Source organism: Schistocerca americana, chromosome X (genome assembly GCF_021461395.2).
Source record: "Schistocerca americana isolate TAMUIC-IGC-003095 chromosome X, iqSchAmer2.1, whole genome shotgun sequence".
NCBI lineage: Eukaryota > Metazoa > Arthropoda > Insecta > Orthoptera > Acrididae > Schistocerca > Schistocerca americana.
Genome location: NC_060130.1, coordinates 622,209,343 through 622,233,182, shown reverse-complemented (window position 1 = coordinate 622,233,182; position 23,840 = coordinate 622,209,343). Strand labels below are relative to the sequence as shown.

General features: G+C 39.5%; 1 protein-coding gene across 4 annotated transcripts in view; it reads right to left on the bottom strand.

The window, feature by feature from the left end:
• The window catches only part of LOC124555109 (DNA fragmentation factor subunit alpha-like), a 92,915-nt gene extending 71,027 nt beyond the window's left edge, over positions 1 to 21,888 (bottom strand). For 3 of the 4 annotated variants that reach the window (XM_047128912.1, XM_047128913.1, XM_047128910.1), the window contains exons 1-2: positions 21,756 to 21,888; positions 21,292 to 21,492 (exon numbers count right to left, since the gene is read on the bottom strand). In XM_047128912.1, coding sequence (XP_046984868.1) covers positions 21,292 to 21,412 — 121 coding nt within the window. In that variant the 5' untranslated portion in view covers positions 21,413 to 21,492; positions 21,756 to 21,888. Of the gene's footprint in view, positions 1 to 21,291; positions 21,493 to 21,693 lie in introns of all 4 variants that reach the window. The other variant, XM_047128911.1, reaches the window with a different exon arrangement.
• Between the last annotated feature and the right edge of the window lie 1,952 nt (positions 21,889 to 23,840).

Genomic DNA, 23,840 nt, shown 5'->3' with positions numbered 1-23,840 from the left:
AAATTACTTTGAACCTGTTATTAGGTATGGTATTGCTTTTTGGGGACACTTGGCTAACAATGTGTGGATAATAAAAATACAGAGAGAACTCATTTGGAATACATGTGCCATACATCAGAAAGAGCCACATCACCCATTATTTTTAAAATAATGTTCATCCGGCCAGTGCCATGTAGGGGCAACAGACGGGAAGGTTCACATGTGTGCCAAAAAGAATTAGTCGGAAAGATGAAAAGTTTTCTTTGTGTGTGTGTGTGTGTGTGTGTGTGTGTGTGTGTGTGTGTGTGTGTGTGTGTGTGTGTGAGGGGGGGGGGGGGGAAGGGGCGGGAGGGGGGGGGGGGGGGGGCGCGCACGCGCCTGTCGACAACTCAAGACTTCTGCTTTTTAGTGATTGGTCTCCTTTACTCCAAAGTATTTACATTCTACCAGAAATAAGATTATTTAGAAACCTAAAAATATTAACTCTCCAATTCCTATATAGTTATGAAATTATTATCTTTTTGTTTACCAGACAAGAATTATTTAAGAAAATCATTTTGCTCATAAACATGACACAAGCACCTAATAAAACTGCTTCCCAAAATTGTATTCCTAGACGCCTCAACATATGACAATGAAAATTTATAATAAATTAAAAGGTGACACGTTCATGCAGATGAATGGTCCTCTGAAAAGAAAAGTACATGACACACTTGTGCTGAAGTGCTACTACTTAGAAGATGAAATCATGCAGCATGAACAGCTAATTTAAGTTGGCTAGAACTTGTTACATATCCACTAAGTAGACATAACGCAGCCCGCCCGGTTAGCTGTGCGGTCTAACCCACTGCTTTCCGTGCGGGAAGGCATGCTGATCCCTGGCACGAATCCTCCCGGAGGATTAGTGTCGAGGTCTGGTGTGCTGGCCAGTCTGTGGATGGTTTTTAAGGCGGTTTTCCATTTGCCTCAGCGAATGCGGGCTGGTTCCCCTTATTCTGCCTCAGTTGCACTATGTTGGCGATTGCTGCACAAACACATTCTCCACGTACGCGTATACTGTAATTACTCCACCACGCAAACAATGGGGTTACACTCGTCTGGTATGAGACATTCCCAGGAGGGGGATGGGGGGAGGGGGGGGGGGGGGGGGCGTTCACTGGGGGGCGGAACCACACAATAACCCTGGGTTTGGTGTGGAGCAGCAGTAGGTTGAGTGGACTGCTGTAGCCTGTTGTGGAGTTGTGAACCACTGAAGGCTATGGCAGGGACGAAGCCTCTCTGTCGTTTGTAGGCCCCCAGTTCCATACAATACAATACAAGTAGAAATAATACTTCAGTGGAATATTGTTATTTATTTCTGTAAACATTATTTTAACTGTAATGTATATTTCTGCCCAACACACTAGCCGAGTGGTCAGTGCAACTGACTGCCATGTGGAGGGCCCCGGTTCGGGTCCCGGTACTGCCAGGAACTCTTCCTCGGGGAGAGGACTGGTATGGGGAGCACTCAGCCTTCTGAGGCAAACTGAGGAGCTATTCAACTGATAGTAGTGGTTCCAAGGTCAAGCAGTGTGCCTATCACGTGCCCCTCCAAACCACATCTAATAACATCATTGTTAGATGATGACATGGTGGGCAGTCAGATCCAACTCGCCCGTCTACAGCCAGAACGCACAATTTTACTTTTACCTACCACATATTTTTGATGTCTTCTGCACGCAAACCAAATGGGTTGTAAAGTTAAGTCAGGAGATGAATAAACCACTATTCACAATATGACATAATTACGCTCCTACTTATTATTCCCATTGTCACACTGAACTTATGGCCATACTGAAAATATTTTACCATTCAAAAATTGTAACAGAAAAAAACAGTATCTACTGATATAATCCCTTTGATCCTACACACCCATCTGTTTCTTTACGTGAACCAATCTGTCATGCTGAAGTAGATTTCAAGTTGCCAATAAACACAGATGCTCAAAGTCTTGGTGTACCTGTCCATACGTGCAGTTTCTTAGTATTAGTGCAACCTTCCACATTAGCTGATTAAGATTAATACACACTTGTATTTTTACAGCCTTTTCACAGTCACTTTCATTTTCTTTGTCTCTCTTTTTTAACTTACATCTTGAAAAGCTTCATTCTACGTACTTGAGACTAGTCCTCAGCTACTACGTTTCATGTTGGTCATGCCTTAGTTGGTGAATGTTGTTACAAGGACACACAATCCAAGTAATTAAAATTTTTGGAATGAAGCATCCTGTATGAGATATAACTATTTGTATCATGTAAACGTACTCTCCAACATTACCAAAATGCTGCACATCAGTGATAATACTGCAAAGAAAAAGATCATGATTCTGTACTAGGGCACTCAACAATGAAGTTATTAATACTCATATTAAAAGGGTGTGGTTTGATAGCTGAGTGAGTAAGGCTCTCACTATAGATACAAAGCTTTAAGTTTTGGTCCCCAGTTGAGCCTGTATCTCTTCTGTCTTTCATTGCTACTTTTACCACTGACATTGTTATTCATTAGTGAAAAATACAAACTGCATTAATTTTTAGATTTTATGTTACACTGCATGCCATCTACCCCAACTTTCAGTCTGAGTAAGCTTTAGGCATACCACTTTTAATAGCCTCACACCTAATAAATATTGTGCTATTCAAACCAATCCCAAAGATGAAGCCTACTTCATTTCTTTTTAATACCAAAGTATAGATAACAATAACTACAAGACAGAGAGATTTGATCCTCAGTTCTCCTCCAGATAACAAGCCACATGTTTAAAATATAAAAACTCAGTGAGACCGCAGTAATGAACACGCCACTGTGCAACACTTGAAGAGGTTCTATTATAGTTTGGGCACATTTTCACTGCATGCTTGGGTTGTGTACTGAAACTGAACCAGCCACTGAGGCCAAATTCCAATCTGCTGCAAGAAAACCATGTGGATCACTGCACATGCCCTACCAAAAACTCTGTTCCCCAGGGGCAGTTGACGATGTAATGATGTCAGGAGTGAGACTGTTGTTTAAGCCAGATTCAACAGATGTTTAACCGTAACAGATTACCTGACATTAATCTTTTGAACTTGTCTGGGACCTGCTAAAACATCATGCAACTGTGTGCAGCTATAAACATTGAACACCAAATATAATTTCTGAACTTTATTTTTAGTATGCATTTTGAGACCAGCTTTGGTCTTAGTAGACAGTTTTAATCAGTTAATTGAGTGAGCAAAGATCTTGGGATTCTTTGACAGCTATACGGATAGAATTTTTCTCTCAAAATTGTGGAAACTTCCGACTCTCAAATCTTTCTTAGCAGGTTAATAACAATTTGTTGCAAACGTTCAACAGATTTTTACCATTCCTCCAGATCTTACTTGATGAATAATCAGCCTGAGTGCGCAGTAACAAATATGGATTTAAAGTTAATGAAGCCCTGTAATTTCTTCTTCAAAGCTATATATTTTCAGTTTGCTGAGCAAACAGTTTGTAAATGTCTTAAGGCATATGTAGTTGTTCTGCTGCAAAATGTCCAGTGCTATGGAAATAATATTAACAATGAATGAATGAAAGTGGTCAGCAACAATGTGGACTGGGCTGTAGCACTCACAATGCCTTCTGTGAAAATCTGAGGCCCCAAGAATGCCCAAGTGAATGCTCCTCAAAGTATAATCACATCAGTGGGAAACTTACCATTGCTCTTGTTGCAAAGCCTTATTTGCAACAACATATGATAAGTGGTATGATCTACAACTCTCTTCTTTTCAAAAATGTGCTCCACAGTAAACTGCAACACAACTTGTCACCTATTCCATTTTACAGAATGAAGAACCTTCTGACATCAGTCTGTATTTTTACCACTATTAACCACCAACTCAACCTATTTTCTGCCACATACTTAAAAATCAGCAGCTCTTGACATAAAGTTTAGTAAAAGATTTCTTTGTGAAGTTGGTGCTTGTTATTTACTTTTCATGCCACATTATCTGCTTTCTGTTTAACATGTGTATGCTCATTTGCAATGGAAGGGGGTGGACAAATTTGCCAGTACACAGTTCTGGTATGACAAACTGTGTAGGCAGAACTGTTTTTTTCCTTATCTAATTTAAGGATATAGCTGCACGACAATACCGGGAACTCTTACTGCAAACAACTTGAAAAAGGCACATGCCACATGTGTTCATTTAACCAAATAGCCACTTCCCTTGTGCGATTCACTCTGGCATCCCTCGAGATTGACTTACCATATCAGAAAAGTTGTTATCCCCATCAAAGTAGAAAAAATCTCTGGTTGACATCCTCCATGCATTCCCAAACCAGAGGACCACAATTAATTCTGGGTAGATTGTGGCTTGGTGGTAAAGTGCCAGACTCTGGATCCACAGGTCTCAGGTTTAATCTCCAGTCAGTCCTAGGATTTTAATCTGTCACTTTCCACTCCTTTCACCTCTGGAAATTTTATGTCCGTGTGAAAAATGCCGAGTTTTAGCATGGTTTGCAGTCAGCAATAAATTGTTGGTCCCTTCATAACAGGCTGGGTAAGTTAGTTCAAAGATCAAAAGAAGGCAATGGAATACCACTTCTAATAGGACTGTGCCTAGTAAAGCACTGTGGTGTTCAAACCAATCTTCAGTTTCATGAAAGCTTTACCCTTTTACCTTTTAGATTTACAAAAACTGTTAATTTCTTATTGATGAAGCTTACATATTCCAAGAAATTTAATGCCATTTACAGTTTATGAGTGTTTACCAGAAAGCATTGTGGGATGGCTCAAAGGATGTATCCTTTCTGCATGAACGATAAGGCTGCTCCTGGAGAACCAGTTAGTGATGTGTGACATGCATACTTTGATTCCATTCTCCTGTTCATTTATAGTCTTCCCTTTTATCAGAATGTTTGTGTTGTCTGCAAATTTTATACATGTTTGGTATGGGGTTTCTGATTTTAACAATCAAAATCAGTCACAGCTCCAACACAAAAGAAACTACAAACAATTGGTGAAAAAAACTTGAGGATAGCATCAGAAGCCAGCTGACAAATTTCACTGATGCCTCATCTGTATTATGACACCCCTTTTTGGCACATAAACAAGGAGAGCATCAGATTTCTCTCCCCCCTTGTGGCACATTTTCTTAAAGGTTTAGTCAAACATCAAAGCACTGAAAGTAATTAATAAAAGGTATTTGTCAGTCCAGATGCAGACAGACGAATGACAACTGTCTAACAGATGAGGCAAGCTGTGCTGGCTCAGTTGACTTATCAGTCACAGACAATGCCTCTTATCTGTGCAGTTGCACAAAAGTATTGTCAAGCTGCAGCTAACACATTCACATATCATTCCCCACAAACAACTAACCAGTTGCATAATTAAGCAAATGACTTCTATCCCACATCCAATATTATGTGAGAAGCTCTTGTGCCTTCAACCAAACTGTTAACATTCTGTACCACACACAAAATGTTTGCCACTAAGTGACTACAAATTGTGACATGACTCTAAAAATCTGTTTTATAGCAATTTTCTTAGCCTGTTACAAGCTTTGATTCATTTATGTGCTCAACAATTTCTTGAATAAAAAAGTCAATGCTATTTTACAAAGCAAAAGCAAACACTGAAACATATTAAATGTCATATTTTAAGCCCTGGTGGAAAATGAAATATAAGTACTATACTTTTGTTATTCAATGGATTTTTGTAACTAATGAACACACTGAGAAGTGGTAGATATCAGTAGCAGTTCCAAACGGCTACATGAGTGCAAGTGTCAACACATATGATACGAAATAGGACCCACGAGCAAGGATTATGTGCCACAAGAGCTCTAAAGTTTCCTTCTCTAAATCGGGTTTGGAAAGGGGCCCGTCACACGGACACAAAACCACTCTTCATGGAGTACACAGCAGTGGGACACAACACTCTTTTCTGATGAGACCTGTATCAGTCTCTACCCTGAAAATACTGACATTCATGTGTGGAGGTAACAAGGAGAACATTTACACACTAAATCCATCACATACCAACACACTTATCAAGGTGGTTTAGTCATGTTTTGGGGAGGAAGAACGTATGGCTGCAAGAAACCGCTTATGCCAATCCAGTGGAGGATAACTAGTGCAAAGTATCAGCATGACACCCTTGGACGCATTGTGGCTTCATTTGTTGAACATATTGGAGTGGTATTCACATTGATGGATGACAATGCACACCCCCAGCATCACAATCTTGTGAAAACCTTCCTAATGGAGCACAGAATCAGGTGGATGAAATGGCTTCCATATTCTAAAGATATGGCATGGGCCATGCTAAACTCAGTGGTTTTCAATCATCCTGTCACCAAAGACTCTACAGGGTATTGCTGAGGTCAATGTGGAGGAATGGGACAATATCTCACAAGCTTATCTGGACAATGTGGTAAGGCGTATGCCTAAATACATTCAAAAGTATCTCCAATTACAAGGAGGGCCAATTCATTCATAAACAGTATGTTATGCAAGACGATTGCGGGAAGAAACTGTACTGTTTGCAGTGGAAGCTTTTTTAAGTTCTTTTTGTGTTCATTATGTGGAAATGTGTGTGTCTTCTTTATTATTGTTTTCTTTTGACTGTGCCTGACAGAAGAAAACCAATTTTGTTTCCTGGTCTCTCCAGAATTGACTAAAAAGCAACATGCAACATACATTTTGACCTTTGTAACTCTCACCCACCACCTTTTAACATGTTGACTGACACATGCGTAATAATGGCTGTTTCACCAGCAGGCCATCAGGTCTGAGGCCCTGTTGTGGCTGCCGACAGGCACAAGGAGTCAGGTGTTAGGTTCTGCAGTGGCTGGCAATAGCCTCATGGCAGTCAAAGTGAGAAATATAAATTATTCTATGGAAGAGGAGGAGTTGTCAAGCAGCAATTTTTTCAGTCTGTTTTCAAATTTAAATTTGTTGTCTGTCACACATTTCGTATGGTTAGCTAAGTTATCAAAAATTTCAGTGATAGGCTTATGAACCCATTTCTGTGGAATAATTAACATCATTTTTACTTCTCATATTGTAATTAGGTACATAATTATTCCTTTTGAATTGTAAGGGTTCCTTACAACAAACTTCACGAATGAATAAATACACTGTAAAGCACTAGTCTAAATGCCTAACCCCTTAAACAGATGTCTACAAAATTTTATTCTACCAGGACATTTCTGAACAATAAAAACAAACATTGCTTCAACATTCTTGAATAAAAATACACAAAATATTGTAAATTACTGATTCGTGTCTTCTCAAGATTTTCAATGATTTGATGTGCAAATGTGGTTGAACTGTGTTGTTTTGAGAGTTCAAAAATGTTTTTATTCAGTTTAAATTCTCATGATACAATCATCTTTTTTTTTTTTTAGGCCTAATGTTACACCCTAGTTATTATTTCTTCACAATGTGTTACATTTATTATTGGTGTGCAAAACTGAATAAGTTGGGCCCACTGATTTTTTTAAATTTCAGAAAAACATCCAATAATTCCTTTAAAAACATTATTTACCATTTTGTATGTACATTTCAAATCATTACAATACTAGTGTCAGCCGCAAAAAGAACTAACTCTGCTTGTTGTATCTTAAACAGAATGTCATTTACAAACATGAGTATGCCTTTCTGCATTCTTTTGGTCATATATGACATTACATTATTAACTGGTTGACTAGGCCATCATACATTTGGTACAACATGGAGATAGCTGATGAATTAAGCAACTGAGAATGGAGAAAACTGTGATGTTCCAGCAGGTAGCACCAATTATCCTGCAGCATGTAATGTTGACATGCTGCAGGAAATGGACATTCACTCAGTGACTGTGACATCTAAAATATTTTTCGTGTCATATAGACAAAGCAGGTTTGTTTAAGTTTACACAGACCCACAAATTCTTCTTTCAAAAGTGGTTTACCTAAAATTATTATTAAAATTGGAATTGGAAAATACACATTTATAGATAGGTCAAAATGGAGATAGTATGTGAGGTAGCATTTTTAAAATGTGAGAACAAGCTACATGTAGACTGCGTGTGCAATCCTATGCCACAATGGGGGGGGGCTGGGGCGTACATTTAATCTCCACAATCAATTAAAAAATTTTCAATACAGCTGCATCAACTTTGTTGAGAGAGAGAGAGAGAGAAAGAGAGAGATAGATTTATGCAGTAAAAATGTATTTAATATTAGGTTTTCCTGAGGTTTTGTGACTGGTTGAATGCTGCATCATTAAGAATTTTATGCTTCTCTCAACAATAAAACACTTTGTCAAGATGGGAAATACTCCATTAGTTGTGTGGTATCGTGTGCTATCAATACAATGCCATGCCAGTCCACACTTGGAAGTTGGCAGCAGCCCATGTAACTGCACCTCCAATCTGTGGCCGGCTCTGAGAGACACCCTCTCTTCAGCCAGCACAGCTAAACGCTGTCCCGACCTCCAATCTGCCTGTTCATTTAGTTCTGTATGTCTAGTCGAAGCAATGCCATTTAATCTCTATTAATATGGATATCAAACCAGACTATCTCAAGGACTTGCCTTTAACTGTGCTCTGGACTTGCTGTTATTCAAGTTAAGTAAAAGAAGTAATCAAACACTACATGTGCATCTCATTATTTTGTTCCTTGTCCCAACCCACAAACTCCTTGGCATTAACCACCAAGATAACCACACACCTGACAACACGGGAAAATTTGGTTTGGTTGCTACTTTGTTCTACTTCTCACCATACCAATAACTGGTGTTGATATTAACTGTGTCTCTTTCTTGCAGAAACGTTGTCCTTAGCCGTGCTTGCCCTGTAATTAACTGTGTTTCTGTGCTTTTCACAGGCTGCTATTCCACGTGATTCTAATCTGTACCTTCCTGTAGCATAGTAGTGGTTGTGCTCGCTTTTCAAGTGTTATTTTTGTGTGTTCCATTATGGGCAGTCCCCACAAGAATTGTCAGTAACTCAGATCATTCAGTTACAAGTGTAGCAATTCACGGAGATGATGACCAGACTGCTCATTGCACAATGCACAAGCAAACACACCACCACCACCACCACCACCACCACCACAGCAAGCAGCACCTGTTTCCATACTGCCATTGTGTGTATTTGATTCTACACAAGAGGAATGGTTCATGTACTGCGCACATCTTGACTCATACTTTACAGTGCATCACACTGCACATAGGCACAGGCAACCACATTTTCTTGCAACAGTCAGAGTGTCTGTTTACCCGTTAGCCACCAAACTTTTTCCCGCCACCCACACAGAAAGTGTTCCTTATGAAGAAATAATTGCTACTCTAAACAAGTACTATTTTGAACAGATGAATTTGGCAGCTGCATGCTATACATTCCTTCACTTGTGTAAACAACCTAATCAAACACATAAGCAGTGGGTGGCAGACCTGCAATGACTTACACGCTATTGCAAATTCAAGTGAGAATGTGGATGTTACTGTAGTGATGCCATGATTAGGGAAACCAGTACTCAAAATGGGTCAGATTGTTAAATATCCTAAACTCAGCTTGCAATAGTTTTGGAATTTGTGGAGCATCATGACTCCCATGATGAGGCAGCAGCAGACTTTGATTTCGCTCCTATTTGTGCAGTACAGAGTAACAGCAAACAGGTTGTGCCAGCAGTTCATGCACTGCAGCACACAAAACCTCAGCCAGGGCAGTGATGTAAACAAACCCAGTATGCTAGGCAGCATGCTAGTGGGATTAAATCCTGCCCTCAGTGTTTCATGGCTCACAAGCGGCAGGCTGTCCATCGTGAGGTTGAAGCGGTGTTATTGTGGCAAGCACGGTCGTGTTCAACCTGTCAGTCTGCAGAAACAGAACTCCAACTAGGCCTCAGTCTATTTTTTATTTTATTTATTTTTTATTTTTTTTCCAAGACAAATAGTAATTTTGGGCTACACAATGCAATCAAATGCAACAGGGAAGAAGTTACACATTTATTCCCTTCAGTGTCACGCCTGTAAGTTGTTCATCACTCTGCAGATTGCTGGTCACAAGATACATATGCAATTAGGCCTGCGTGTGTCAGTGACGCTTTTCAATGGAAGCACACACAAACTGCTAGGTAAACCCTCTCTACATAAGGCACACACAACTCTTTCCACTTGTGGGGGATATGATATTCCTGTATTATGTATCTGCAGCCTATCTGCCACATTTCGTAACATAACTAACACAGTTTTGTGCTCACGTAAAAGTAAAAATATTTTTGGCATTGACTCTTTTGATCCGTTTGGTTTGAAAATTCAATGCAATGTCCTCTCTGTGAACTACTCTGTGCCACAGATAAGGTAGCTGAACTTTGTGATGAATTTAGTGATATTTCTTGATATGGCCTAGGCAATACTAGTAATTTCAAGGCTCACATTACCACGAAAGACAGTGCATAACAATGGTTTTGCTGCACATTACCCATCCCTCACACTATCACAGATCAAGTGGTACAGGAATTTCTATCTTGGCATGCCAATGATATGATTTCCGCTGTAGCAGCTAGACAGTGGGCATCCCCTTTGGCTAGTCTAATGAAACTTACATGCAAATTGTGCTTATGTGCAGGTTTCAGCACAACAGTAAGTCCACAGATTGTGACTGACTCTCTTCCTTTGCCAACACCTGAGAGACTACGGACAAGATTGGTGCAGGTCATTTCTTTTCCAAAATCCACCTTCACAGCACTTACTTGCAGCTTGCCTTGGATGAACAGTCCCAACGATTTTTTTGTGATCAACACCCATACGGGGTTATTTACATTTTTGTGATTGCTCTTTGGCAGCACCTGCAATTTTTCAACATTACCTATCAAAGCTGACGACTACAGTTCCTTCTTGTTTGAACTATTTTGATGACGTAGTCAATTTGGCTCACAATCTTAACAAATATCTTCCCATTCTCAGAAAACTGTTTCAAGTTGCTCTCAGATGCTGGGTTAAGGTGTAATAAAACCACATACTCCTTCTTCCAGACTGAGAGTGAAGATTTAGGTCATGTGATCGGCAGTCAGGGCATCCACCTTTTGCAGTCACACTTAACCACCATACAGAACCTCCCAGCTCCTAGGAACATCGGTGAACTCCAAGCTGTGTTGGGTAAGCTAACTTATTACATTTGGTTCATTCCCAACACTGCACAGATTGCAGCTCCACTGCATTGTTTTCAATGAAAGAATGTTCTGTTTGAGTGGAATAGGGAGTGTCAAGTCACATTTCAGAAACTGAAGGATGCCATATTGAGCAAGTGTTCTCTGGTAGATTCTGATCCAGCCAATCGAGTCATGCTTGCGGTCGACACACCCTCTTACAGGATTGGCACTCTTCTCTCACACAAAGTTGAATCATTGGACAGGGCAAATGCTTTCACATTCAAACCCTTCAACAAAGCACAATGCAACAACGCACAGATTAAGAAGGATGCTGTTGCTATCGTATATGAGGTGACCAAGTTTCATCAATACTTACACGGCAGGAAATTCTACTTGGTGACCAATCATAAGCCTCTCACCTCATTGTTCAGCAGTTCAACGCCAGTCCGCCCATGCATGGTGCAAAAGTTGCAGCATTGGTCTCTGTGCATCTCCAGTTACCCGTATGAAATTGTGTACAGGCCAATAGCTAAGCATTTGAATGCAGACACTCTTTGTCAACCACCAGTTGGCACTGATTCCACATTCAACACCTCAGAAGATTCTTGATGTCCAGTGATAGGGAAACACTTGATTGTTTTCCTATCAGCCACATATGGATAGTTCAGACAACAGCTGCAGACCCCAGTCTCACGATTCTGTTGCAGTACCTCTGCACTGCTTGGCCACATTCAATGAAACAGATTATTGATCTGGTCAAACACCATTATATTGCGCTTTGGCACAGCTTATCAATCCAGCAGGGTGTCATCCTCTTAATACAGACAACGATAAGTCCTGTGTGGTTGTCAACATTTGCTTCAGAAGGAAATTCTTTGCCTCCTCCATCTAGGCCACTGGGGCAACTCACCCAACACCACTGCACACGGGTCAACATGGTCACTCAAACAGAACAATTGACTTCAAGATATCCAGAATGTGTGGGACACCAGGATGCTCCACCACAAAAATTTTTCAACTGTCCCAAGCCCAGTGCCCCTTGGCAACGTTTGTATATCGACTTTTCAGGGCCCTGTTGGAAGTCACATTGGCTAATTGTGCTAGACACCTTCAAGCAAGTTTCCATTCATAGTATCCATGCATTCACCATAACAGCAACTTTTTGCATCAAAGGTTTACCTGAAGTGTTGGTTTTGGACAACAAACCACAGTTCACATTGTCAGAATTTCAGCAGTTTTGTGATGTCAACGGCATCAAGTATGTAACAACCACACCGTTTCATTCTCAACCCAATGATGAAGCAGGACACTTCCTCAGAGCTTTCAAGCATGAGGTGAACAAGTTACGTGTTTCCCATACACAGGAGCATGCTTCAGTTCTCTTCCTCTCATCCTACAATTCCCAGTCCCGCAATGGTTAAATCACCAGTGCAGCTCTTGCATGGACATTGACATAGGACACTGCTTCAGCTGCTGCACCCTCCGCAGCAGTCAGTTCATCCTCTACAGTGTTCTAACTGTAATGTGCATGATTTGGTCTTTTTCAGAGTTTTTGCCAGACACAGGCGCTGGGAGTAGGGTATTATCACCTAAGTCTCGGGCTGCCCTTTGTAAGTTGTACTGGGTATGACCAGGCTGCAAGGTACAGAGTACACAAAGGAACTTGCCCTCCTTCTTGAAGCGGTGTACTGTAGGTCTCTAGAAGAGCGTAGCGTTCCAAAAGACTGGGAAATGGCGCAGGTCACCCCCGTTTTCAAGAAGGGACATCGAACAGATGTGCAGAACTATAGACCTATATCTCTAATGTTGATCAGTTGTAGAATTTTGGAACACGTATTATGTTCGAGTATAATGACTTTTCTGGAGACTACAAATCTACTCTGTAGGAATCAGCATGGGGTTCGAAAAAGACGATCGTGTGAAACCCAGCTCGCGCTATTCGTCCACGAGACTCAGAGGGCCATAGACACAGGTTCACAGGTAGATGCCGTGTTTCTTGACTTCCACAAGGCGTTCGATACAGTTCCCCACAGTCGTTTAATGAACAAAGTAGAGCATATGGACTATCAGACCAATTGTGTGATTGGATTGAAGAGTTCCTAGATAACAGGACGCAGCATGTCATTCTCAATGGAGAGAAGTCTTCCGAAGTAAGAGTGATTTTCGGTGTGCCACAGGGGAGTGTCGTAGGACCGTTGCTATTCACATTATATATAAATGACCTTGTGGATAACATCAGAAGTTCACTGAGGCTTTTTGCGGATAATGCTGTAGTATATCGAGAGGTTGTAACAATGGAAAATTGATCTGCAACGAATTGACGTGTGGTGCAGGGAACGGCGATTGAATCTCTATGCAGACAAGTGTAATGTGCTGCGAATACATAGAGAGATAGATCCCTTATCATTTAGCTACAAAATAGCAGGTCAGCAACTGGAAGCAGTTAATTCCATAAATTATCTGGGAGTAGGCATTAGGAGTGATCTAAAATGGAATGACCATATAAAATTAATCACCGGTAAAGCAGACGCCAGACTGAGACTCATTGGAAGAATCCTAAGGAAATGCAGTCCGAAAACAAAGGAAGTAGGTCACAGTACGCTTGTTCGCCCACTGCTTGAATACTGCTCACCGGTGTGGGATCCATACCAGATAGGGTTGATAGAAGAGATAGAGAAGATCCAACGGAAAGCAGTTACACGATCATTTAGTAATCGCGAAAGTGTTACGGAGATGATAGATAAACTCCAGTGGAAGACTCTGCAAGAGAGACACTCAGTAGCTCGGTACGGGCTTTTGTTGAAGTTTCGAGAACATACCTTCACCAAGGAATCAAGCAGTATATTGCTCCCTCCTATGTATATCTTGTGAAGAGACCATGAGGATAAAATCAGAGAGATTAGAGCCCACACAGAGGCATACTGACAATCTTCCTTTCCACGAACAATACGAGGATGGAATAGAACGGAAAACTGATAGAGGTACTCAAGGGACCCTCTGCCACACACCGTCAGGTGGCTTTTGGAGTATAGATGTAGCTGTAGAGAAGGCACTATGAAAACCAGTTTTGTCTGCGTGGGCTGCATGAAGCTGCCATGGGTTTTTCCATTTACAGATTTGGTGCTAAGGATGACCTTGCAGCCTCAGCCACCTTCGGCTCCCTTGGTCCACGCCACCTGCATTGGACACGGAAGTATGGTGACACAGCATGGTCACCGCAGCCCCAGCCACGAGAGATGGGGCCACTTCAACCTGCCGCCTTCCAGTGGGCCGCCGTGAACCCTCAAGTTGTTATCATGCCCCAGCTGATAGATGAAAATGCTCAGTCCCTGGGTTTGAATGCACACTCTATGGCTGGTTTTTCAGCTGATGTTTCCAGCTATTTGTGAGATGAATGGTGGGACACAGACAGGAGCTTGTCAACAGCTGAATTGCAGGCTTCTGCCTCCTCACTGGCACCTGAAACCAGACCCCCCCCCCCCCCCCCCAATCATTTCTGGCAGTACCAGTTCATGATGATGGCGAGGAATTTTGGGGGAGAAGGGAGGAATGTGATATCATGCCCCGTCAGTCCACACTTCCAAGTTGGCTGTAGTCCATGTGACTGCACCTCCACTCTATGGCTGGCTCCGAGACACATGTTCATCAGCTTGTGCGGCCAACACCACCACTGACTCGACTTAACAGAACACTAAACTGACCTCCATTCTACCTGTTCTTCAAGTTCTCCCTGTCTAAATGAGGAACTGTCATTCAGCCTCTGTTGATGTTGTGGATACCAACACGTCTATCTCAAGGACTTGCTTTGGATTGTGCTCTGGACCCGCTATTATTCAAGTTAAGTAAAATAAGTTATCAAAAACTATGTGTGCACCTAATTATTTTACTCTGTCTCAAAAACAACAAACTACTAGACATCCAGCACCGGGATGACCAAACAAGTTGCATATTGCCCATATGAAGATTTGAATAAAGTAAAATGGTATCTAAGTCTGCATTGGTCTGGTGTATAAGGGTGCACCAAATTTCATTTAATTTTTGCTGCTGATACGACATTTAGTGTCAAAGTAGTATAAATCTGTAACTGTTTTGAAGCCTTCAATGTTTTTTTGTAATGAAGGATTAGTCAAGTTAGCACTAACTTACAGAAAAAGTAAGTGCATACGTTTCCACAGCCAGTCACTTGAAATAAAACATTTTGGGTGTAAAGTTGCATCATAAAAAAGGGGCATTGGATAAATAAAACCTGCATGTCTACTGGTGACTCTGAGGAAGGCCACTGCAACTGCAGATGAAACACGGTCTTCATTCATCCAGTGATAGATATTTTACAGGACATGGCTCTACAATCAGTAAATTTTTGTGTTATGAAGTATGCATGAAGAGCAGTAGAGATCATCTAGAAATACTATTTCAGAACCAAAAAAACTACATAGTTTCATTCGAAAAAATAATTTTGATATCTGCATCTTGGTAATTACTAGAGTTACAGTAACACAGCAAATGGTAGTTTATGAGGCCATAAAGACTATTTGTCAAAATAAAAAAAAGATTAGTAATATTCTTAGCATATTGAAAAGTATCAAAACTAACACAGATGCCTCATCTCACATGTGGAATTTGAGAAAGCAACACAGCCCTGAGACCACGAAGGGCTTTTTGAAATACTTTCACTGATTATTAAATTGGAGCTATCTGAAGCTCTGACTGAATTTGCATGAAAGCTCCGACTGAATTGACATGAAAGCTCCGACTGAATTGGCATGAAAGCTCCGACTGAATTGGCATGAAAGCTCCGACTGAATTGGCATGAAAGCTCCGACTGAATTGGCATGAAAGCTCCGACTGAATTGGCATGAAAGCTCCGACTGAATTGGCATGAAAGCTCCGACTCTACAAAAATCATTCTGTTGATTGGAACTAGTACCAAGTGGACATAATGTACTGGCAAAGCTAATACAAATATAAGCTACACGAACTGAACAATTACGTTACAGGTGGTCACAATCTTTTTGCAGATCAACATGTTTCAGTCATTATTCTGTCTTCTTTTTACAACAGTTGAGAGAAAACTGATTTCTTCCTTCATATTATTCTTTGGATTCCAAAAATCCTGCACGTATATCGTTCAGAAAACTGTATTTATTTCTAAAGTAAGAGTCATCATCACACATACGCTCAATACTGTTCATGTCTGATGACTTTGGTGACCAGTGGAAGTGTTTAAATTCAGAAGTGTGTTCCTGGAGTAATTCTAGACATGTGGGGTGTCGTATTGTCCTGCTGGAATTGCCAAAGTCCATCGGAATGCATAATGGACATGAATGGGTGCAGGTGATCAGACAGAATGCTTACATATGTGTCACCTGTCAGAGTCATATCTAGACACGTCAGGGGTCCCATATCACTCCAACTACATACACCCCACACCATTACACAGCCTCCACCAGCATGAACAGCCCCCCGCTGACATGCAGGGTCCATGGATTCATGAGGTTTTCTCCATACCCATACATGTCCATCCGCTCAATACAATTTGAAATGAGACTCGTCTGAACAGGCAATATGTTTCTAGTCATCAGCAGTCCAATGTCGGTCTTCATGGACCATTGTGAGGCATAAAGTTTTGTGTCATGCATCATCAAGGGTATACAAGTGGGCCTTCAGCTCCAAAAGCCTTATAGATGATGTTTTGTTGAATGATTTGCACACTGACACTTGTTGATGGTCCAGCAGTGAAATCTGCAGCAATCTGCAGAAGGGTTGAACTTCTATCATATCACTGTTGGTTCCGTTCTTGCACGATCTTTTTCCAGCTGAAGCGATGTCGGAGATTTGATGTTTTACGGGGTTCTTGATATTCACGGTACATTCGTGAAATGGTAGTATGGGAAAATTCCTGCTTCACTGCTGCCTCAAAGATTCTGTGTCCCACTGCTTGTGCGCCAACTATAACACCACATTCAAACTCACTTAAATCTTGATAACCTGCCATTGTAACAGCAGTAACTGAACTAACAACTGCATCAGACACTTGTTCTACACAGGCGTTGCTGACCACAGCACCGTATTCTACCTGTTTACATATCTCTGTATTTGAATATGCATCCCAATACCAGTTTCTTTGGTGCTTCAGTGTATATACGTACTTGATTATTAATCACACCTCCCGATGTTTCATTTCAATGAAAGGCAAAGGAAAGTAGTCTGGTTATTAAAATATTATCAGATACACATGCCTATACCAGTTTTTTTGGTGCTTCGGTGTGTAACTGAATTTCAAAGTTGGTTTTCCATCACTAAAGTTGACATTTTTCTTACATTATAATACAAAAGCAGCATTTACAAAAGCGCCAATTCAACATAGTCTTATAAAAAGCTGCTGCTTTAAATTTACATTCCAGTTAACTATAATAATCACCACTGTTGTTGTCAAACTTAGAAGTAGCATTAAAAGAGACACAGGCACTTGCAAAAATATACAGATCATTCTAATACATGACGTGTGTATTTTGTTACCTCCTGAAAAAGCAATGGATTGCCACTGCATGAACCAGACAGTGCCATTATCCAAGAATGTTGTACCAACACTGTGTTGTCTCTTTTTTTTTGCATATTCAGTAGCAGAGAAAAATTTGTTAATACTGCTGCATGTGTCATCATTTCGATTTCGTATGCATAGTTTATAAACAGCAACTACAGCATAAGACAAATGTTTATCAGCCCACGAGACAAGAATGCTATAATTATTTTCAGAATCCAACCTATTTCCCGTCTTGTGGTAATGGTAACTACAGCACTTCCATTCTTTTTCTTATTTTATAGAAACAGAAAACCACAACTGCACTGTACCAATGATTGTATTATGATAATTCAACACAACAAATTTTCCTTACTGCCACAATATTGTTGCACCCCAGAATAATATTCATGGCAAATATTCAAGTGAGCAATGTAGCAATGTGTTATCATGACATAAGATCGATATCATCATAATCGTGACTGCAGAAATGTCCCAAGAAAGCCCTGACCGAACGCAAGAGTTCTATTGAGTTACTGATATAGCAGGAAAGAGTGCCTGAAAGGCAAAATTGTGACATCCCAAAGCAACCAAAAGTGTTGATGAGCTCAGAAAACTAGGGCACATTCAGTCATACCCACAAAAGAATAGCATCATTGATGTTGCCTGACAAATACATATATCCTGACTGTCACAGCTTCGCTCTCAAATTGTATCTCAGTGTTGCAGCTAACCTACAATGCTGTATTGGCAGTCTACTGAGATGACTATTAGTTACAATGCTGCCACTAACTAAATCTAATGTACTCTACTGCCGAGAGCTGCTGCTGCCTCATCCTTGCCTTCGCTGAAGGGCAGACTTTTGTGCCTTGCAACAGCAGGTCTCACTGATGGTCCTTGGCAAGCTGATCAACCACCACTGTTATGGAGCAGTGCAGTAATTGCAACTCCCCACCACTTTGTGGCAGTCAATGTGTTACCTGAAGAGTGTGTGAATGTCTAAATTTGTGGAGAAGGTATGAGACTGGCCAAAGTTACCGTATTTTGGACCAGGAACCAGTATATGTGTTGTTGTCAGCAGGACCATGTATAGTGTTCCATCCAGAGGAGTTCCTGGTTTGAGGTGTCTAGGTTGGCTGTCCGAGAGATTGTGCTGACTCTTGCTATCGCTAGATTTGTGTCTCAGCTGGCTTTGGTTGGCAAGTATGTTTCTTTGGTTTTATTTTTCTGTTGTATGTACAGTAAATTTCACATCTACATTCTTTCTGTAAACTTCCAGCCAAGAGACTGATGGATCATACTGACAACAAGGCAACGTTACTCAACACTATGAAATTATAGAATTGCACATCTTTCAATTATTGGTGTATTGTGATCCTGTGTGTGTGTGTGTGTGTGTGTGTGTGTGTGTGTGTGTGTGTGTGTGTGTGTGTGTGTTACTTTATTAGCCACAACTATAAAATTTGTCAGATTATATAGACAGACATAATTGTGGTCGACAGTTTTCGTAACGAGGCACTTAAATTTTACTCGAATATACACAACAGGTAAGGTGTATAACTACTTACACTTTAGTTGCAAATATTAGGTAAAAACAGCTCCCATATTTTATGGTGAAGAGCAGTGACCTTTTCCAGGTAGCTGCTGTTTGTTAATATGTAAAGCAATTCCCATAATTACGAATGTGACTAGATTAACACTAGTCATAATTTGACTGTCACTATACTATTCAGAATTAGCTTGGCTGCTTCTACCAACTGAAGTGCAATTTGATGTGTTCCACATCCCTGACAAATCCTGTACCGTTGTATATAAAGATCTACAAGGATGGTAATAACCTGAATTTAAACACTAGGCCCTATGTGCGAATGTATGAATCATGTCAATATATTGGAAACATTTTAGATAACCTTTCAAATGATTGCATGGATAGTCACTGATCTCAGATGATCTGAAACTTAATTCTGGGTTAATATTGTATAATAAGATTAAAGTAATAGCTAGCATCACCCCCTCCCCCCCCTTTTTTTCCAGTAATTCCATGGTGTCAAAGGAATTGTCAAACAAATATGGCTTTAATTTCTTTTTGCAATATTTCTATTAGTCATATATTTATGATACGTGTGAGAGCAGCCAACTAAAACATATATAGTTTCCAGTTCCACGTGTGATTGTGTAATTCCTTTTTCACCATTAAAGTAGGGCATGATGAAATCAAGAAGTTTCTAAGCTTTTAAAAAATATTACCTCAATATGTATATTGGTGGCAAAGATGCTAGATGTATTGTTACCAGTTAGATATATGGTAAGTTAAACAGAGAAACTTGCATCGCCACTGGATTTATTGTTTTTCAAAAAGTCACTTCATTTCGTGTAATTTAGCTAATTATATACCATAAGTGTATTTTAAAAAAGTACAGACTTCTGGTTTTAATGTTTTCCATTAATAAAAGATTGCACCTTAAATAACCAGAACACGACCAAAAAAATTATCTGATATACAAAAGAACTGACAGAAAACTGCTCATATATCAAATATATAAAAAGTGAATAAATCAAGAGACTGAACAGAGGGATTTGGATTATAATCTTTATTTCACACACATTAAAAAACAAGCTCGCGCTCTCGCTCCTCTCCTAAAGCTACTCATCAGAGACAAACCCACCTGAAAACAGCATTGGTACACACACACACACACACACACACACACACACACACACACACACACACACACACACACCATTTGAAAGGCACATAAAAGGTGCTCCAAATAAGTGTAACAAGGCAATTCTTCGAGCCAGGTATGTCAAATTCTCCTTGGTCCAAGAGAATTGAATGATTACTTTGTCACATAAGTCAGAGAACTCAGAACACTTAAAAAATTCAAAAATAAGTTATGACTTGCTTTTTTAAAAAAAAAAAAAATAAAAAATAAAAAATCATAATGTAAAAGAGTATGGATAATGTTTATTTTAATGTTTAAGATTATTATAATGACATAGGCTATGATTTACTTGATTTATACATGTAATATCAATATTACTTTAATACTTTGGTTGTAATTAACTTTGATATCACTAGAAAGTTAAGTCTACTGTGTGTAGTCAACAGCAATAAAGAATCTTAACTGAATGACTAGAACTGCAGAACATTCCTTTAGGGGGGGGAGGGGGGGGGGGGGGGGGGAGAGAAAGAGACGTAGCTTAAGAGAAATAAATTCCAAAGCCTGAAAAAAAAAAATTTCCTCTCCTGAAGCTACTCATCAGAGACAAACCCACCTGAAAACAGCATTGGTACACACATCCAAAATTACTCTTAATTCAAGTTTGTATCACACCACAAGCGAAAGGAGGAAATTTGGCATTCAAAAATATTTGTCTCCTATCTTCTCCTAGGACATACCGCAAACAGTTTTTTTAAAAAAGAATTTTCCCTACTTACTCGTCTTTCACTATTGCGCAATTTTTTTTAACATCTGTGCTACATACAACTTCAACATACAATTAGAGAATGACGCCACCATATTCTGAATTGAAGACTAACAGCAACACAAATGAAATATAGTTCACAAAATAATTTCTCATAACTACGACCTACGACATATTATGAGCGCCTTTTCACACATGCTAACATGCATAAATAATTAGACATACCTCGACTTATTAATTCCTGCAGAGTCGAGGCTACGACACCTTTTTTACATTCACGAGCTAAGTCAACAACTTTAAGGGGTATCCCTTTAACTGACTGCGATTCTTCGGTGCTCTTTTCCATTGGTGGTATGCCAGCTTATGGAATACTTTCAGAAATACATTAGCACAGAAAAGTAATCCGGCTACACAGGCAACCCGTCTCTGACGAAAGGATAAAAAGGCGTTATTTACATAGGACTATAAATCATTCAGCATATTAGGCTCGTTTCACAATACTACGGATTTACTTTCGGTACACTAATTTTTTTCTTAAATACGCCATACTCATATTGTATTCATACATAGCAAAAGAACATAACATAGCAAACACAAATACCGTTGACTACAGCTACAACAACGCACATTTATTTCATAACTATCAATACGCATAAATATATACACTTCATAAACGTCACGTTACTCACAACTATGTATCAACAGACACGCCTATTTAAATGTCAGTCACATTAAGCAATGGTAATCTTTGGTAGTAAATACACCGATGTTAGATCGACAAAAGGTGGGTTCTCAAATCCAACTAGTGACGCGCCAATCTGCAGTGGCGCCATGAGCAACGGTTTCTACACGCTGCAACCAAAACTTCAGTGGCGCAGTTTTCAATACGTCGTCAACCACGCCCTCTTTTAACTTTTGTATTTATTTAGCACCATTTTATGACATTCATGATATTGAACTTGTCAAAGTGCAAAACAGTATAAAATTTTACATGTTTACATTCATGCACAAAATAGAGTCGTATATAACTGGAAATATTTCATCAAGTCTGGATCCTTTTTTTATCAACACACCTTCATGACTGTAGCGACATAAACAGTTTAATTAGGCATAACAAAATTTTGTACATACATATAGACAAAAGTCGACACGTTGCTGAAAAGTTACTGAAACATCTTGGTTGATTTTACATGCAGAATTTCATATTAATATATATGGCACATAATGTAGGTACATGATTAGACATATGAGTTCATTAATTAAAGAAGTTTAGTTTTACCAAGGAATACTTTGGCAATTATATATAATTGTTTAGTCAGATTATGAGGCAGTACCTACAGATTTGAGCAATATTCCAGATATTCATAAATGTTTCAGAAGCTGTTGTTTTTAGTAGATTTTTTTAGTTCTTTTTTAAATATATTAATGTTTGGTGTTTTTTTGACGTAATCTGGCAATTCACTATAGAGGATTTTCTGTTTGTATAGTACACTGTCGCAATGTATTGATTGTCTGTATTCATCCTTATTCCTTGTTTGATAACTGTGGATCTCACTGTTCAAAAGTGAAAATTCTCTATGGCTATACTATCAAATATAAACACAGCTGAAGGGGTCATGATTTCTAATTCCTTAAAAATACCGCACTGTTCACCTCTGAAAACTCTCTATGGCTCTTAAGGAAGCCTATACCTTCAAATATAAATATAAATAGTAGGGTCATGATTCTTAATTCCTTAAAAATACCCATCAGTCTGTTGAGATCGTATGAGTGAGCATATGTCATCATGCAGGTCATGCAGTAATGTTATGCCAAGAAGAAAATAAGGTTGGTTAGTTAGTTTCATGTCCCATGGATCATTTGTATGATAAATCATAATCAAGTGGAATGGGTCTTTTTATATTCACATCACAAATATCACCTCAACGATATTTCATGTCATTTAAAATAGCTGTATTCTCAAAATAATAATTACTTAACTTCAGGGTTCTCTTCAAACTCTCGAAGTTTGAACACATTCTGGTACACAGAGCACAATTTTTTTTTTTACCTCACATCACTGCTTCTGTCTACTTCCGTGAAACTTATGTAGCTCTAGACATCCACAATTTGGCTTCAGTCTTCCTCGTAGGTATCAACAGATGCCAAAAACTACTAAGCCTAAAAGTTAGAACAATAAGGAATCCAAAAATTCCGATTTTAAATAAGAGAGAAACGTATATGATACAGATTAAAACATTTATTTGTAGCTATAACGGCTCATTTTCCTCATATTGGTAGAGGTAGTAAGTGACTTAACAAATGTAGCCTAAGTATGAGGAATTATTCAGCAGGGGAAAGTAAATAAATAACACTTTTCAATAAATCTCGTTTGTAGGATTAATGGCGTTCCTTTAATAAGCTAGTGACGTCTCTTTTGATGTATAATAAGCCGAGCAAGCCTAATCCATTTTATTACTGTGATACTGCACTGGAGGAAATGGCTATTTTCCACGGAAACTAGGGAATCCACTCTAGATAAAGTGTTGCGACCGAAGTAGGTGTCATGCAATTCAACAGTCACAGTAAAAGTACAAAATTCCCCATGTTCAATGAGTTTTAATCCATAATTTCTCATCCGAAAACTACACATGGACTCAAAACATGTTATAGTTCCCATATTTTTGTCTCAGAGGGGGATATCCAATGACACCACACTAAACCCTCTACCCAACCATGTGTGTGCATGGTGAGGGCAACTTCTAAATCTTCAATGGAATTTTTTATTGCAGATT